This window comes from Taurulus bubalis (assembly GCF_910589615.1).
Source record: "Taurulus bubalis genome assembly, chromosome: 19".
NCBI classification, from domain to species: domain Eukaryota; kingdom Metazoa; phylum Chordata; class Actinopteri; order Perciformes; family Cottidae; genus Taurulus; species Taurulus bubalis.
In genome coordinates, this window is record NC_136607.1 from 14,293,493 (window position 1) to 14,310,699 (window position 17,207).

Consider the following 17,207-nt stretch of genomic DNA (forward strand, 5'->3'; position numbering starts at 1 on the left):
TTCTAAACTGTGTGGCCACCAAACTTTCACATCATCCCACTCAATTAGAGAATCAACCTTCCTCTCCCCAAAGGCCTTTTACTTTTTCTTCCACTCCTCCCTGAACAGCCACACTAATAGTCCACAACCGATAGTCCGCTCTGATAGGCAGTTCTCTCTAAATGCTGCACCAGGAGGGGGGGACAAGGCAAAGAAGGGAATAAATGCAGAGAGGTGATGAACAATAATCCGAGGCAGGTTTCTATGACAACAAGGAAACGAGAGCCCGGTATACAATGTGAGGGGAAAGCCATGAGGCTGATGCGGTGATCATCTGCTGTCAGGATCCTGGGGAGCGGGAAGTAAAGCTTTGGGTGCTGGAAATGGATTGCAGGGTGTGATTCACTGCAGAGAGAGAAGAGAGACCAAAGAGGAGGAGGAGAGGAGGGGAGGAAGAGAGGAGGAGAGGAGGGGAGGAGGGTGGGCAGTGGAGATGAGGGTTGCAGCACCATTTTTCACAGCAGACAAAAACATTTGCTGGGATATCAATTTGGAGCTGCGAAGCAGTCTTCCCCTCCTGCCCCATCATCCATCATCTTTTCGTACTAACCACCACTTGGGCATTCCACACCCCCTCCCCCTCTCTCTCCTCCACCTGCAACCAACCACACACAGGCACACTTATACACCCTTACCCTCTGCATTCTCATGGCCACACACAGGAGCACGTGAACACTTTCTGCAGCCTCGTGCAATTAGACCGAACACACATGCATAAACACACACTGGAGGCAATGCAAGGCCCGACTCAAACAGGACATGAAGGCGGGACCCGTGGAGGCTGTGTGTGGGAAGAAAATGCAAAGCGGAGCTGAAACGCAGCACGGAGCGTGGTCGGGGTTGAGAAGGCGGGGCTGGGCGCCCGTCTCCCCAAGTCTTCTCCCATTAGCGCCAGTAGGGGAGACCCCACCCTCCGGCTGCCCCCTTATTGGCACCTTTGCCTGCACCCCATCACTCATCTCCCAGCCATCATCCATCACCCATCGCGATCAATAGTAGGCCACGCATTCATCAGCCCCAGGGTGCTGATGGGAAAGAGGAGGGTCAGCGGGGGGAGAGATGGAGCGAGGGATCACATGGTACGGAGAGGGAGTAGAAAAGGAGGCGAGAATATTTGAAAGTGGTAAAAAGGAGTACAAAAAAGGAGAAATGAAGGAGAAGGAGTCATGTGGGAGAAAATGTGAGAATAAGAGCAAGAAGCAAGAGGTCTGATAAAGCAGTAAGAAGACAGCAACATGTTTACTTCTGTATGGCATTTGGTGTCATAGAGGTACAATAAAATGTAAAAATAAATAATTATAGGGGTCTTGAGAAAGGATGAATGCCATCGCTGCAGCAATGATTAAAGAAGGCATGTCTAATTTGCCTACAGTCACATGCCTAGGTGACAGCGTTGAAGCCATCATAATGATAAGTGGTGGCTGTGCACATTGCCTCTCTACGTGACAAGTGACAAAGAAAAAACAGAAAGATCCTTTCGGGCAAAGAGAGAAATGTAACTGAAGGGAGGTTTAATGTGCATGATTATACACACAAGCATACAAACATGCACACATACACATACAGGGAACATAATGGCGCAATGTCCCTGTCAGTCATTCAGTGTTTGTCAGTTTCCGGCAAGGGTCTGCACTTTGTGCTGACAGCCCATAAGTTGTGCCGTCACACACACACACACACACACACACACACACACACACACACACACACACACACACACACACACACACACACACACACACGCTTGCTCAGGCCTTTCCCTTCTTGACTGAAGGTGGACCGGAATAGATCGCACTTTAAGATGATGGATGCTCCCTCTGCCCAGAAAGGTTAGGGACGGGGCGATAAGTTACTGAGCACCGCGTTCAGGCCGAGTCGTAGAGGTGGCCAACAAATATACCGTAATTGTGATTGCTTGACAGCGAGGACAAGGACCTTTGTCATGACTGGACCACACCATGACGTATTTGGTGGGAAATATATGAAAAAGGTGCAACATTGCATTTCAGTAATGCCTATTCATTTATCATGTATTTTATTTGTTTTAGCTGGCTATTTGCAGTTTTGCAGTTTATTACATGAGGTAATATTACGGCATTTCTTCGCCATATTATTTAATCAACAATATTCAATACAGATGCACACAAAAAGAAGCCAGTCAACAGAAATACATCAAAACCAGACCAGAGACTATCTGGTGGAAACTAGAACCTTGAAGGCCAGGTGAGAGAGTGTGTTTATTGCAATCACTACCCACTCTGCCCCATTTAGGCATCCACAAGGGAGCAAGGGGAGGCAAAGAGAGCTGTGGGTTATGTGACATGTCCAGAAGCCACCCCACCACTGCAGCACCACTAACCACCCGAAGTCATCCAGTCCCCAGGTCCCCTGTGTGTGTCAGATGTCGCTCTCGGGTTTCGAACCCTGGGCCTCCATCTACCGGATGCTCTCATTGGATTATTTAGGAGAGGCTAAACGCTCTTTGTAGCGAGCTGACTGGGACAAAACCCCACCTGGGCAGGATAAGCAAGTCTCCTCTTGTCGCATGAAAATGTTGTGACACGTTAGGAATTGTGGAGGAACATATTAGCCTGGTAGGAACCATCGCTTGGTGTGGAAAGAGACCGTTTTAAACCGAAGATTTCACTCCTTCATAATGTGTTTTTATTGAGAAGTGTATTGCCATATATCAATGTGAGGAAACATAAAAGGGAAACAATAATTGATATAGAAAAATGTGCTAAACACCGGGGATTTCCACAGGAGCAGGAAACAACTGCAGGAAAGGAAAGCAAGTGAACGTTGCCAGGACCATTTTTTATTTTAAGCACATAACACACAGTTTGATGTTTCTATATTTCTTCCTGTTTCTCCCGGTGATGTGACCTCTAACACCTTACAGGCTGTCTGCTGCTCTTTTTTTAAAATATTTAGTTGTGAGCCAATCCATTGTTCTCATACTTCACACAAAGGCACACAACACAACCACACAGAATACGCGTGCATGTGCAAAGGTGGACACGTGTGTATGCGCGCGCACGTGTGTCTCTGCGTGTGTCCCTGTGTAAAGGGAGACCAGTTGCAGATAATAGGCGTCTGTGTTTAATATTGGAGGAGTTCGGAGGTAACCGCAAACCTGCAAACCCGGGGTCACCGTGTGTGAAGCTGGACACCCGATCTGCAGCACTGCTGAACACAGCTATTGTCAAAATGGCAGCCTGGAGGACTGATATCCTAAACCTGATTTTTGTTCCATTTGCTTCCCTCACCGATACATTTTATGTGTGTTCTGTCTGGAGTCAAAGGCGGAGATGGAAAATGTAGGAAGGAACAGGTGGACAGCTAAGCAGGAAGTCAACTCATGCTGCCAGGTGATGGGTTAGAGGAGAAAAAGAGCCACTAGAATGAAAGACGATGGAGCAGAAAGACGTGAATTCTGCAAAAAACGAAAGACAAACGTGGATGAGCAAGAAACAGAAGATACAGACGAGACTCACTGAAACTCCATGCAATCTCGAATTGAGAGTTCTTTGGGTTCAGGGATATTAAAGTTAGTATTATTAAAGTTAAATTATCAATATATTTATGTCAATATGGATGTGAAACAGGTGGCTCAGTGACTCATTCACATGCTCTACAGTTCCTCTCTATGCAGCTTTAAAGCATCTTTCAGATCTTTGGTCTGGTATACTTACTACTCATCAGCATCGTATCCAGACTCTTCTTCCTGAGGAAATAAGCTCTAATAAACCCCCTGTACTCTCCCAACCCCGCATCGAACAGCAGACAGATCAGCTTAAAAACTAGCTGTTGAACATAGTGGAGCATTTATCCACTAAAGAGGCAGATATTTCTCTCAGGAATAGGAGTCCAGACCAGAGCCGTGAATATTGAACTTGCATTAATCAGGTTGACAGAAGCATAACTCCAAATGAATGCAAATTCTGCTTCTTGTGCTGGTTGCATAAATGTGTAACTGTTTGCTGACCTGTTCCCCGTTTTAACTTTATAAGATATATGTCACCGTATGTCACAAGTCCTGCAGATTTAAGTTGTGCTGTAATCTTTACAGTCTAAAACAGCATTCCACTAAATGACTTGTCTGAACTAGCCATGGCTACTCAATCGCCCATGTCCTGATTACTTCTGTCAAGCTAGTGACGTTGAACCCGCTGATGGGAAATATTGTTTTCAAAAAAGATTAAACAAACAATGATATTGCATCATTTATAAAAAAATAAAAAGCCCTTGCCTTACTTACCCATATGGACTTAATGTTGAGTAAGAATATCTTAGGTCAGTTTTTTTAGTAGTATCTGTTAAAACTTTGATTTGACTTTGTTTCTCTCTGCAGTCAGATAATAAGAAAAGAAAGAAAAAAAAAGAAAAGGTACCTTCTAAAAAACAAAAAAATAAGAAATTAGGTTAACAGGTTCCCCCCTTTTAATCCTTTCATTGGTATGTTGGTGGGAGTGATGCAATGAGGTTAGGTCACCTGTTTTGCTGACCCTTAACCTTTTGACCCCTGACATCATGTCGTTGGGAGCAGCGTGTGGAGGTATTCCTTTCTGGTGGCCCAGACGGATCTGGATTTGGCTGGTTCAAGGAAGAGTGGTATCCGAGCTGGGGTACTTTTATACTTGCTGTATCATTAATGGGGCGCCGATAAAGATACGCAGATCTCCTGGCACTTTGCTACAGATTGGAAAACAGGCTTTGAAAACTGATGCGTTTATCTTGCGTTTTCTATCTAGGCCACGTTTTGGTTCACAACACATCTAGGTCTGGGTTTTTATTTATTTATTTTTTAAATTTGAACTGATGTCCTTAATTGATAATAGATAAAAGATGTTGATTGACAATCACAGTGTCGTGAAATCACACATGAAATACAAAATTAGAGTTTAAAAAAAAATCCAAACGCGAACACACTGCTCAGATGTCAGATCTCCTGCACTCGTATTTTACTACTGTGAAGTAATTTGCAGCATAAATCTTCCTGTATTAAAAATGTTCTCTTGAGCTGGTCAAGAGGGTTGATGGGGCAGTGCAGTCCAGGCGTAAATCAGCATAAGTGATCGGATAGATTTTTCTGTGTTAATGTAACGTAGCCCTGGCGTGCACAATAACTCAGACGAAGGGAGGGAGAGCGAGCGTGTCCAGCGTTCAGCCCTCTATTTGCAAAACCCATGCGGTTGGGTCATCAAATCCACAATGTGATTGACCCATCAATTGACCCCTGCTGACCTCCCAGGCCAATCAGGCTAATGGCGGCTAGTGGTTCGAGCTTTACCGCACTGGTACCCTTTCACTTGCACTGCGTGAACACACACAAACACAGACTGACATCCAGTCTTATCCCACACACATTAGGTTTCTAACCCATCTCAGTTTTAACGGCCTGTATTGGCACGCCCTTCACTGAGATACTCTCGTTAGCATTGACCTTTCTCTGTCTGCGTGCTTGTTAAAATCAACGGGCCCTTGACCACGTTATAATGCAATAACATGATAAAACTGCAAGCCTGTTTTGGATTCATAAATAACTTTTTGTCACACTTCTCAGTCAGTTTGGGACCACTTGTTCATTTCAATCATTAAAATGCTGAATCACCATATTCCATCAAAACTGCCTCATGTGGATCAATACGTTTCTGCAGGCTGAATCTCCATAAATCAATTATACTAAAATGCTGTGTGTGTGTGTGTGTGTGTGTGTGTGTGTGTGTGTGTGTGTGTGTGTGTGTGTGTGTGTGTGTGTGTGTGTGTGTGTGTGTGTGTGTGTGTGTGTGTGGAGATGAGAAGTGGCAGTAGACTGTATTGATCAAATTCAGTATGTGTTAACTGTATCATGTTTCCGCTTATTTGATGTAATGGTAGTGTATGGATCCTTAATTGACGAGAGGGTATTTATCAGGGGTGTTGTTCCAGACACTCTGGGGCGGACAGGTCAAACTCATGAGGGATAAGAGGAAGTTCACCAAACCCTCATAAGGTTTTATATTTTTTTATTTCTTAGACATGCCATATCACAGCGTCACATCATTAAATGGAACAGTAGCTGAGAGGTGCCAAATTCAATGGATGTTACTGTGCTGGGAGCAGCCAAAAAAGGACGAATAGACATGCAATACATCCATAATTTATCCCATTATATTACAAAACATATATCAACTAAGTCTTTTTGAATATATAACGTCACCGAAGAAATCCTAATTTAATAAAAGTGTTTACGTAACAGGTTTGTTGAAAAGCTAAATTGGTGGATAAATGTTCTTGATTATGGCCATAAGTAGTTCCCCAGTACATTACTATACAGGGAAAGACACCTCAAAATGCATTGTAACATATTTAGAATTTACTAAACTAAACTAAACCTCATGTGACGTATGCTAAAGTGAGCGTGCGCTTTAGTAAAGCAGGCATATGCTTAAAAATAGCATGTGTGCGACTTTATAAAAAACATTTCCTCCATGTCACCTTCCAGGCTTTTACACTAATGTAGTTAAATAACCACATTTCAAGAAGCAGCAATGAAAGACAAAAATATTTATCATTTCTCTGTGGGCCTAACAGACAGTTGTTTTGGCCTCGCATTGCAAGCCATTTCTTTTACATTAACACAGCTCATTTGTAGAAATAATTATCAGAGGAATAAGAATTACATTGGTCATCATGAGTTATGTGATTGTAGAAACCTTGCGCAATACTTCAGAAAAGCTTCCGGTATCACCTGTTTTTCACCGGGCAATGAAAGATACCAGACAATATTCAGCCTACAACCAATGATGTCATAGTTGTCTGTATGTTACATAACTGTATGAACCACAGGGAGTTTTTTCTTTTTCTCTTTTTAAGAAAAGATGATTTTGATCTTGACTACATGCAGACAACGTCATCCAACAGAGAATGATTAAAAGCAGTGATGAGCAACCTCTCTCTCTCTCTCTTTCTCTCTCTCTCTCTCTCTCTCCTCTCTCTCTCTCTACAATATCAACTGAAGTAAATTGCACATCTTTTCCAAACAGAGCAATTTCTCCGCCATCTGTTCACCAACGTAAATCAGGGCTTGTTGATGTAAACCTCCTCCTTCCTTAAACTCCCCCCAGTGAGGACTGAATCAGGCTTAATCCCCCAGTCTCCCCTGCCTTCTAAATCATCCCTGCATACTAATGGCTCTATGCAGATAGAATGGTTCTATATGCAAAATGCAAAAAACAAAAACCATGCCGGTCTTGGTCTCATTGGGAAAGGTTTTTTTTAATCAGTTTAATCAGTTAAGTTAAAGAGGACTTTAGATATCCTGATCCAAGTCACCAAATCAGTCTTGTGTTGCCCTTAGAGTAACCAAGTTATTAGCATAACTCTAAAACATATATGCACCTGTGGCGGAGAATAGTTTTCTTTTTTGTTCAAAATAATGTTTTAAATTGTACTAATATGTTAAACCCTTTATTTGTTTTCTCTCCTGTAGTTTATGACTGATTAAATATTCTGTTGTGTGCTAAAATGGCAAGTTGAGAGTGGATGTGGTGATGATCTTCATGATATCCTATATCTTGGACATTCAAATGCAGCTTCACCATCCTCACGCATGCAGATGTTTCCACAGTTAATCGATGATCCAGCCTAACCCCCTTATGCCAAGGATTAACAATAGCCAGGCTCAATCCAGCCACATGTGGTAGACACGAAAGAGAGGCAGTATGAAGCAAAAGGGGAAGATCTCCTTCAATGTGAATAGTTTTCTGCGTTATTTTTTGATAGTTTACTATTTATAGGCAAAACCTGGAGGCAAAACATGCATTATTTAAATTAATATGTTGGATAAAAATATTATATTTCAAACTTAAGTCTTTTCCCAGGGTGTCCTCAAAGCCCTAAAGAAAAAAAATTACACATTTGAACTTGTTGTTGTTTAGGTTTGTGCAAAACAACCAGCAAAACTTTGAGCTACAATAGTTCAAAGTAACATCTGGCCAGATGTTACTTTGATACTTGGGATCTATGGAGCAACAGGAGTAGGTTTTAATGAAAACAGATGGCTTGACAGGATTATGAAACACACACACACACACACACACACACACACACACACACACACGAGATGATGAAACCACAAGAAGAAGAAAAATCACTGCGGTAGATTGAAAGTGTTTGAACAGACTTGGGGCGATTTCCTTAATAATTCAACTTTATATTGCAAAAGAAACTTGGAAGCAACTGCCTGACTCGACTGCCTGCATCATGATTTATTTTAATTAGTTTAATTGGGTACTTAATGTGCTCTCCGAGGCTTGGCATCGTTCGCACACCTAGCTTTCCTGGAAATGGATCAATGTTAGGCCTTTTTCACCTTTTAATTTAATTCACTTTACTTAAAAAAAAAAGATGTTTTTCATGTAAAATTTGATTCCTCTCCAGAAAACAGAGACAAATAAAGGAACGGACATAAAACGGGAGACACGCTTATATGTTCATGTGGCCAAAGTTTGCTCTGACAGGCCTAATGGCTCTTTCTACAGGAGATCCATTGCTTCATAACGCAGCGCAGCACAAACATGGCTTTGAAGAAACTTTCACTAATTAAAGTCTCCCTCATCTTATTAGCCCGACTAATTGATTCAATTTGTCTTAGCTCAACTATTGGCTTTGACCTCTACTTAGTTAATGAATTAATTGATTTAGCCCAAGTGTATTTGGAGGAGTCAAAGGGGATTTTGACATGTTGCCCCTTTAATCTTGCTTACTCCAGACACTCTTTTTGGTCAAGATTGCAATGTATTGGCAAAGGTTTGAGAGGGTGGAGGGTGGATAGCTGTGGATCGCAAATGCCCCTCCACAAGGCTACCAGTCCAGAGCAGATGTGGCCTTCTGCAATTTGTCAGTGCGTGAAGAAGTAGCCTTGGCACTGACATTTTAAAGGCGTCATTCTTCAGCTGCTTTCAAACTTGGAAAGACACTTAAACCTGCACAGAACCTGCTTTCCCTGACCAACCTCCACCTTCAGGAAGATGAGGCAACACTCCAAAGGTCTTCATGTTTTAGAGAAATATGAGTCAATAATATTGCCATAATGTATGATTACAACCTGTATACATCCTTTACAAGGGCACTTGGATGCCTAAATTTCTAGCATCCACTTTATTGACATCGTTTTTCTTCATAATGGGGCGAGACAGAGGAGCTTCCTCAACTTGGATGCACTTATTTGCCAGATGTCGGGGAAAAGGCCAAATCTAAACTTGGCACTATTTAGAAGCCTTTGCAGCTTTAGCCGTGCTGCATGTGTCCATTTATCAAAGATGGCAGAGCTGGATTTTGTTCAAAAAAGCCTATAAAAGAAGGAAGAGAGATGGCTTGGTGCCTTGCACTTAAATGTGCTGCTCCTCATCAAAGCGGGATCGGAGAGCACGTTACTGAAACCTGAACAAACAGCTCCCTCCAGTGGTGGAAAATCAAAATGTTTCTCCTGTGTGCTCATCTCCAGGCCAACATCCAAGGGAAGTTTCATCCAACTGTTTCTCATGAAAGAATAAAAATGCACTAAAATGTTGAAGACTATACAAACATGTGAAACAAGTAAAAATAACTGCTATCTGCAAATACTATGTACGGCTTTTGCACGCCTGTGTTCCTGTGAGCAGATTATGTCAGATCTCCGGTTGTGAAACACCCATTTGGAACTTGGCATTGCAACAAAATTCAAACATTGCTTTGTTCTGTTTGATCAGTGAGCCTTGTAAATAGGTCAACTCGTGTGATTTAGACTCATTAAAAAGAAACAGCTGATCTGTGTTGGACAACTGTAGGTTGTGTCTTGTCAGTTTTTTTAACAACATTTTACAGATCATATACTTAAACTGCCACTCTTTAACAATCCAAATGTAACCAAATTAACAGCAATTTATCCTTCTATGTTTCCTTGGGCCTAGAAGTTTCTGTTGTTTCAGATGTGTCCTCAACTTTTAAAAATACATCCGTATTTATCAGGTTTAAATGTCACTTGGCCAACATAAATGTGAACTCGCATGTAGATCATTCTGATGCCTCGGCCTTTATCAACCAGTGTCCTTCTGTACTGGGCCAACCTTATTTATCCTTGAAGGGTAGTTCTTCACTACCCGACAAGCAAGGATAACCCTCAAGGTATTTTCTTTTTTATAAAGACCACCATTAATCTTCTAACCAGAAAATAGTGCAACCCATTACAAGAACACTTCTCTCGGGAGTTACGGAGGAAGACAGGCAGAGAAGTTTCTTGCTTCAGCTGGGTCGAGAAGGGCAACAACCTGCACTTCTCTCAAAAATCCAATTCAGACGAAAGATAGAAAAAAAGATGCCTCTTAAAAGAGAGTGTCCGAACCAAGTTACTGCCAAATGGGTTTGATAACGCAGCGATTTGCAGTCTAAGAAAGTATTTTGTGACGAGGATCAACAGTGTCTGTATCTGAGATATTGAGTTTAAAAAGTTTTCAGTTTCCAATTTAGTGAGTTATGTTTGGTGTGTTAAACTGCAGTCTCGAAATAACTAACTATCTAAAAAGTAAAACCATATGTTTTGCAATCACTGGCACTGTGGCCACAGGTGGACTATGATTGAATAGTGAACAAGTTAACCAGTCCATGAATATGCTTTGATGGGATAACACATGATATTTTCAGATTGTTCCATGAAATGAATACGATACGGATGAGGTCATAATTAATCTTCACGGTTCCTATGACAAGTACCCTGATGTAATGTCCAATAATATTTTAAAATGAAGAAGCTTCTCTTTTCTTTTCTTTTAAGCAAGATGCCTCGGTTTAAGGTTGTTTGTCACAGTTATGGAATTGACAAGGCAAAAAGTTCACAAGTAGACTGCATGATTACATGAGCAAAAGAAAGAGAGTACTGTAAGCAGCTCTTCCAATATGACCCTAGGCTTTCACAAAAAAACTTAATCAGAAAGCCTTTATGGAGAATACTTAGAAAAATGAGCCATTTGCTCACATTGGTCATGCAACACACCACAGTATGGCTGGTGTTCTGTGTTTTTTTTAGGCTGCAGCCAGTTACCACACTTGATCATAGCTTTGATGTTGATTCAGGTAGCAGCTGACACTTCACACACTTTGCTTGTAATGCAAATTGATGATTTTGAATATATAAGTGATGCACAGTGAGCGCTCTCTTGTGGACAAAATGCCCTCCATTTTATATACAGCCATTTTAATTTGTATGGTCCGAGCTAACTTCAGACTTTGGCTGCCACTCAAATTGTTATTTGATATATATTATCATTAAGTGTGAAAGCAAAGTACACAGATTCATATTTTCAGCCTCAGTGACAGTTTTATGAGTGTTTGATTAAATATTATAAGGTTTGTTTTTCTAAGTTTGTATAATACAGCTTTAAATTCCCAGCAAAGTGATCTGGCACACAATTAACAACTGCAATAAACTCTTTTTTTACTTTTTTTTGAAAAGGCTGTCTTATGATTTATCATCACCTGCTGCCATCTGGCTTGCTGAAAGATAGCTGGCATGTAATCATTCGGCCAACCCATAAATCCGCACAATGAAGGTTATATTTGATATACAGAGTGAGAAGCTTCACACACTCGCGTGTAGACGCACTGTGCAACCTTGTGTGAGATTTACACACTCATGACTACAACTGCACATATGACCTTTGCAGTGCAAGTCTTTTTTGGAAATGAAGGGGAAAAGTTACCCAGCCCTCTTACATTAATGTTGCCAATTGATATGTGATGGCAGAAATAATGTATATATATATATATATATATATATATATATATATATATATATATACATATGTATGTATATATGTATACATATATATATACATATACATATACATATATGTATATATATATATATATATATTTATATATATATTTATATATATATATGTATACATATATATATATATATATATATATATATATATATATATATATATATATATATATATATATATATATACATCTCTTCTGATGAACCATGGACAATATTTTTGCTAATTATTATTTCTGCCATCACATATCAATATATATATATGTGTATATATATATATATATACACATATATATATTTATTTATATATATATGTATACATATATATATTTATATATGTATATATGTATATATGTATACATATGTATATATATATATATATATATATATATATATATATATATATATATTATGTTATATTATATTATGTTGTGGTGTTTTAGTCCATGAATCTTGTGTATTTGTAGTCAATGTTGTTTATCTCATACTGTAAGGATCATATCCACAAATATTGTGACATATTGGTCGGACATATAAATTAACTGCATATTATATGTTTTATATGTTATAATACGGGTAGAAGAAATCAAGCATTCTGATTGGTTGAGAGTGAGTCACAGGGTGTACTGCGTTGAGCCATAATGTTTTATACACCTGTTTACATTTACCTGAGCGTTCCATATCAGTGCGCACTCAAAATAACAGGTCGATTTTGCGCGACCTTTAGTTGTCATTTCAAGCTTGACAGTTACAACTGTTTGCTTGAAATGACAACTGTCATTTTAAGCTTGACAGTTAGTTAGTTCGAGATCTAACTAGGCTAACAAACGCGATGTTCCCAATGCTGATGTCTGTTGCATAGCAACAGCCACACATACGGGACTATTTTCTCTAGGATGCGATACACAACGTTTGGTGGCTACAACTATTTTGTGCTAACAGGTAGCTTACTATTTACTTACTATTTATAATGTTGCGTCGGGCGTAACAACACCCTTGAACAGTACAGTATTCGGGATACAGTACTGCTTCTCGTATCTTATTGGTTAATTAATGTCATGACTGGTAGAAATTAGTTCCATAGGTCAAATGGTGGTGAAATGTACCTAGTAAAAGTGTTATTCATACCAATGCAGATTTAAATCAAAAAGCAAACTAAAATCATCTTCCCTAATGGAAAATTGACACGCACAAAAACCACACACAATCCCAGATTGATAGTTTGCTGAACACGTGGCCGCGTAAACCCAAAGCGAACGTCCCCTTTTTTCCAGGAGCACTTCCCCTTTAACTCGGCAGCTGTCGTCACACAGCAGGATGACTCGTATATTTTGCGACACGACGTACACGCACCGGCTCGCTGTCGCTGCCTCTTCTCCGCTGGCATAAAGCAGTGCATCGTGGAAAAGAGCGAAAACAAACCCCGTGCGTTTATGTCACAGCCAGCTGTCTATAATGTGAAAACATGCTCCAATCGTCTGAGACTCAAACACCAGCTTTTTTGGTGAGGAGGAAGTCGTCGTAGTGTTGCCTGGGAGGTTGTCATTGGTTCCGCACGATCACTTATTTCTAGACCAGGATATGGACGTAAGGTCCCTTTGGAGAGTGTGCAGGATATACTGTGTGCTAGCTATGTTTTAGCCATTATTACACAATGTATAGACAAAAGCTTCCACCCATCTGTTAAAATATATCTACGCCTACTATCTGCAATGTATGGGCCTGCATTTCTTGTATTAGGTATGCAACAATGTACTGTGCATGGGTATTTTGAAAATACACACATTAACAACTTTGTTTCTTGTTGCATTCAAAAGGAGAAAACGTTGCTGACTGAACTTCCCAGCAGACGTGCACTACCAGCAGCTCCAACTCGTTCCTGGGCTCCTAGAAGGGCCACTCTTTGCTGCCGCAACCAAATGAAGCCAACTTCCTCCCCAGGAGCAGCACTCGCAGAGGAGGACTCCGCCTGTCACTGGGACTCTTGTGCACTGTGCTGGGCTCCAGTAGCCCACCCATGCCTTTGATCCCCATCCCACGGCGGGTGCGCAGCTTCCATGGCCCCCACACCACCTGCATGCACTCGGCCTGTGGTTCGACGCATGCCTCCAAGCTAGTGCGCACCAAGTACAATAACTTTGACCTCTACCTGCGCTCGCGCTGCATGTACAGCTTCCTCCGTTTCCTCCTCTACTTTGGATGCAGTCTGCTGACCTCCTTGCTCTGGGTGGCGCTCTCTGCGGTCTTCTTCCTGCAGTACGTCAGCGTGCGCGTGCTCCTGCGGCTGCAGTACAAGCTGTCTATCATTCTGCTTTTGTTAGGGCACCGGCGGCTGGACTTTGGGGTGCTCAATGACCTGATCATCTACAGCATGCAGATCACCATGTTTCTAGTGGGAGGCCTTGGCTGGTGCTTCATGGTGTTCGTGGACATGTAGCTCTGAATGTGAACGACATGGGGGAAACTGAACCGGCATTCTGTGGTGGTATGGGACAGCATCTACCTTCGGCATGTCCTGTAGGACTGCACTGCATCACTTTCAGCTCAAGTTAAAAAGACCCCTTTGACGTCAACTCGAGATCTTTATGGTCTAGTTTCGGATATGATAGAATCCATTAAGAATCTCTGTAACAACTGTGTGTACCGTCCTTCCAAATGGTTGGTCCTATATAGCTCAGAGAGAACCACCTGGGTGATGAATATCAACACTGATGCATGAAGTCAGTCTGACCAGAGTCGGTCACAAGTCATCTCGTAGGAAATAACTTGTGACTTCAATTTCAACTGTATTTTCATGCCATTTGTAAATCGTTTTCACAAATTTTTAAATCTTGACTCAAAACTCATTTGATGGAAAATGTCAATGTTGCATGGCAAAGTGACTGAACATATGAATGATGTGACTCATAGCTGTCTGATGGAAGACATGCAATTTGTGCCAAAATGACGCTGGGCCCTCTCATCGCAAACGTGTACCACGATTCCCAGGTTGAGATAATACGGTTATTTTGTGTAAACAAACTCAATATCACGTAAACATACATGTACCACAGAGACTCGGTAACCTATGGCCGATGAAGTGACCCCCAAAAAAAGTTGTCAACAGTGTGTGTAATGTGATTTTTGTGGAAGACGAATAGAAGAATGAGTGACTTAACATCAACTTCTTTTGTAAAGTTATTAAATGTATTTTCTGTTCATGAAACGTTTGGTGCTTTAAATCGCATGGCCGCCGAGTGAATGTGTTTACTGTGTTGGCTAACACCCATGATTGCATGCCTCGAGCTGTGTCACAAGAGTGTGTGACAGTTCAACTTTATTTGAGAACTCATCTTTGGGTCAAATGTTCTGTCAGTCGCTCCCTTCTCGTTGTTGCAGAGCTGCCCTGACAGACTTCTCTGTTTAGCTTCCTCCAGCACGCGAACGCCAGCCACGACTCTGGGCCCCGCTGTCTCTGCCAAGCATAACAATGGCAATGGCTGTGTCCCAATCACCTTATATAGCCTCATTTTCACATGGCATTGGGTATGCTTACAGGATCCAAAGAGGGCCTAGGCACTCAGAGGAGCCTTTTAAACGTAACCTGGCATTTGTGAGGATAAGTGCGGCGTCACAAACAAGCATCAGTTTTGGGTTTCGTCCTCTTGTACTAGAAACCGAGCAAAAGAGTGTAATTCATGCACAGAGGCTGGTGGCCTGACTGCGACATGCTTGGAACTGGTATGGCCTCAGGGTGTAATTAGATAATCAGTGGGGAAACAATAAGCTTTTGTTTCTGAGGATCAACACATAACTTGCCTCATGCTCCGAACTGGGCCGATCTGACAGCCCACTTACACCAGAGGAGCACCAGAGAACATGAGTTGTCTTGTGATGTCACCATGGTGCAGAAGGTAGGCGAGACGATGAAGTCGTGGCAGACTAATTTTCATTTCTTCTTTTCGTCTGAAAAACTGAAGTTGATTGCTTATGTCTGAATGACTGGTCTGTTTCTTTTTTGTTTTTGTCCAGATCCTTGATTGATGATGACACTTGTTCTGTGTTTGCTTATCTCTTGAGGTTCATGAAGTATTTCATAACACGTCAACTTCATTCATCCAAAGTTTGATCTACTGTGTTGCTACTAGACTGTGGTTAACAACGGGAGCTAACAAAATCAATTTTATTAGGCCACAGTTACTGTTTTACAAGTTAAGCTGGACGTCATCATTATGATTTTTTTTAAATTTCCTTGTAAAAAATAAATGAAATTGTAGTTATGGCACCGACCTACATATAATGAGATCATGATAAGCTCGCGACTAAGTACCACAGACCCATGATAGTCCATCTAGCAATATTACAGTGCACCCATACACTGTTTAAATACCAAGAGGTACAATATGTGCACTGTGAATGATATCTAATGCCATCAGCACACGGCTAACCCATATAGGAATATATGTACCATCATGGTACAGATACATACATGGTACTTTATTTGAAATTTCAACAAAACGTTGACCCTGTGAGATGACAGAAGTTACAGATGAGATATAATGTAACATAATATAATAGAGAAAAAAAAGAAATAAAGATAATCCAGTTCCATCATGAATCACAGCAAATTGGGATATGGCCTATATAGATAAGTTTACAGAGGAATAACCACTAGTGGGAAGTAACAAAATACATTTACGAAATTGGTTAGGCTATGTATACCAGGAAGTAAATCCATTTGATCAGAATTTATAATTGTAGTCAATTATATTTTGTACTGAACATTTATCTGATGGCTGTGTCTGAATGCTTCTTTTCAGAAAAGATTTCATGACATGATGAGATAATAAAGTATGATAGATTGCTGTTTAACCTCAATCACTTACGACAGTGTTTGGTAAACTGGAGGTCATGACCCCTTCAGATGGTCACATGATCATGTGACCCATTCAGATGGTCACATGGTCATGTCACGATGATTAAGGAGTTAGGATAGTGATGTGTCTTAACATGCAACTACGGCATGTCTAAATATGTTCAGTTTGGCAAGTGGTTGCAATTTTTGTCTTCCTTTTCTTGTTTGCATGTTAGTTAAAACCAAGAAAAGAAAAAGTGAACCCAAGACAATTCTTCACAAATGTCCCTTCTTGATATGTAATGAAATATTTTCGATCAGTATTTTAATATACATTCTCCACCACTATGTACAGGTGTGGCTCTGAGTGTGACGTGTGCAAATGTAATGTGGGTGTTACCCTGCCATGGAAATGTAGAAAGGGGGAATCATGAGATTGAAGTATACAAAATACATTAAAAATAAAATCATATAGCCATATAAACATGCAAAATATATAACGTTGCATCCTATGCGGAAGCCATGGTGGTC

At 40.9% G+C, this 17,207-nt stretch overlaps 1 protein-coding gene across 1 annotated transcript; it reads left to right on the forward strand.

Moving 5' to 3' along the window:
- Window positions 1–13,859: 13,859 nt before the first annotated feature.
- tmem250 (transmembrane protein 250) lies at window positions 13,860–14,980 on the forward strand (the record flags this gene model as incomplete). The annotated part of the gene is made up of 1 exon (XM_079235590.1): window positions 13,860–14,980. One exon carries the CDS (start codon window positions 13,860–13,862, stop codon window positions 14,277–14,279), a length of 420 nt encoding a protein of 139 aa, XP_079091716.1. The 3' UTR covers window positions 14,280–14,980.
- Window positions 14,981–17,207: the final 2,227 nt, after the last annotated feature.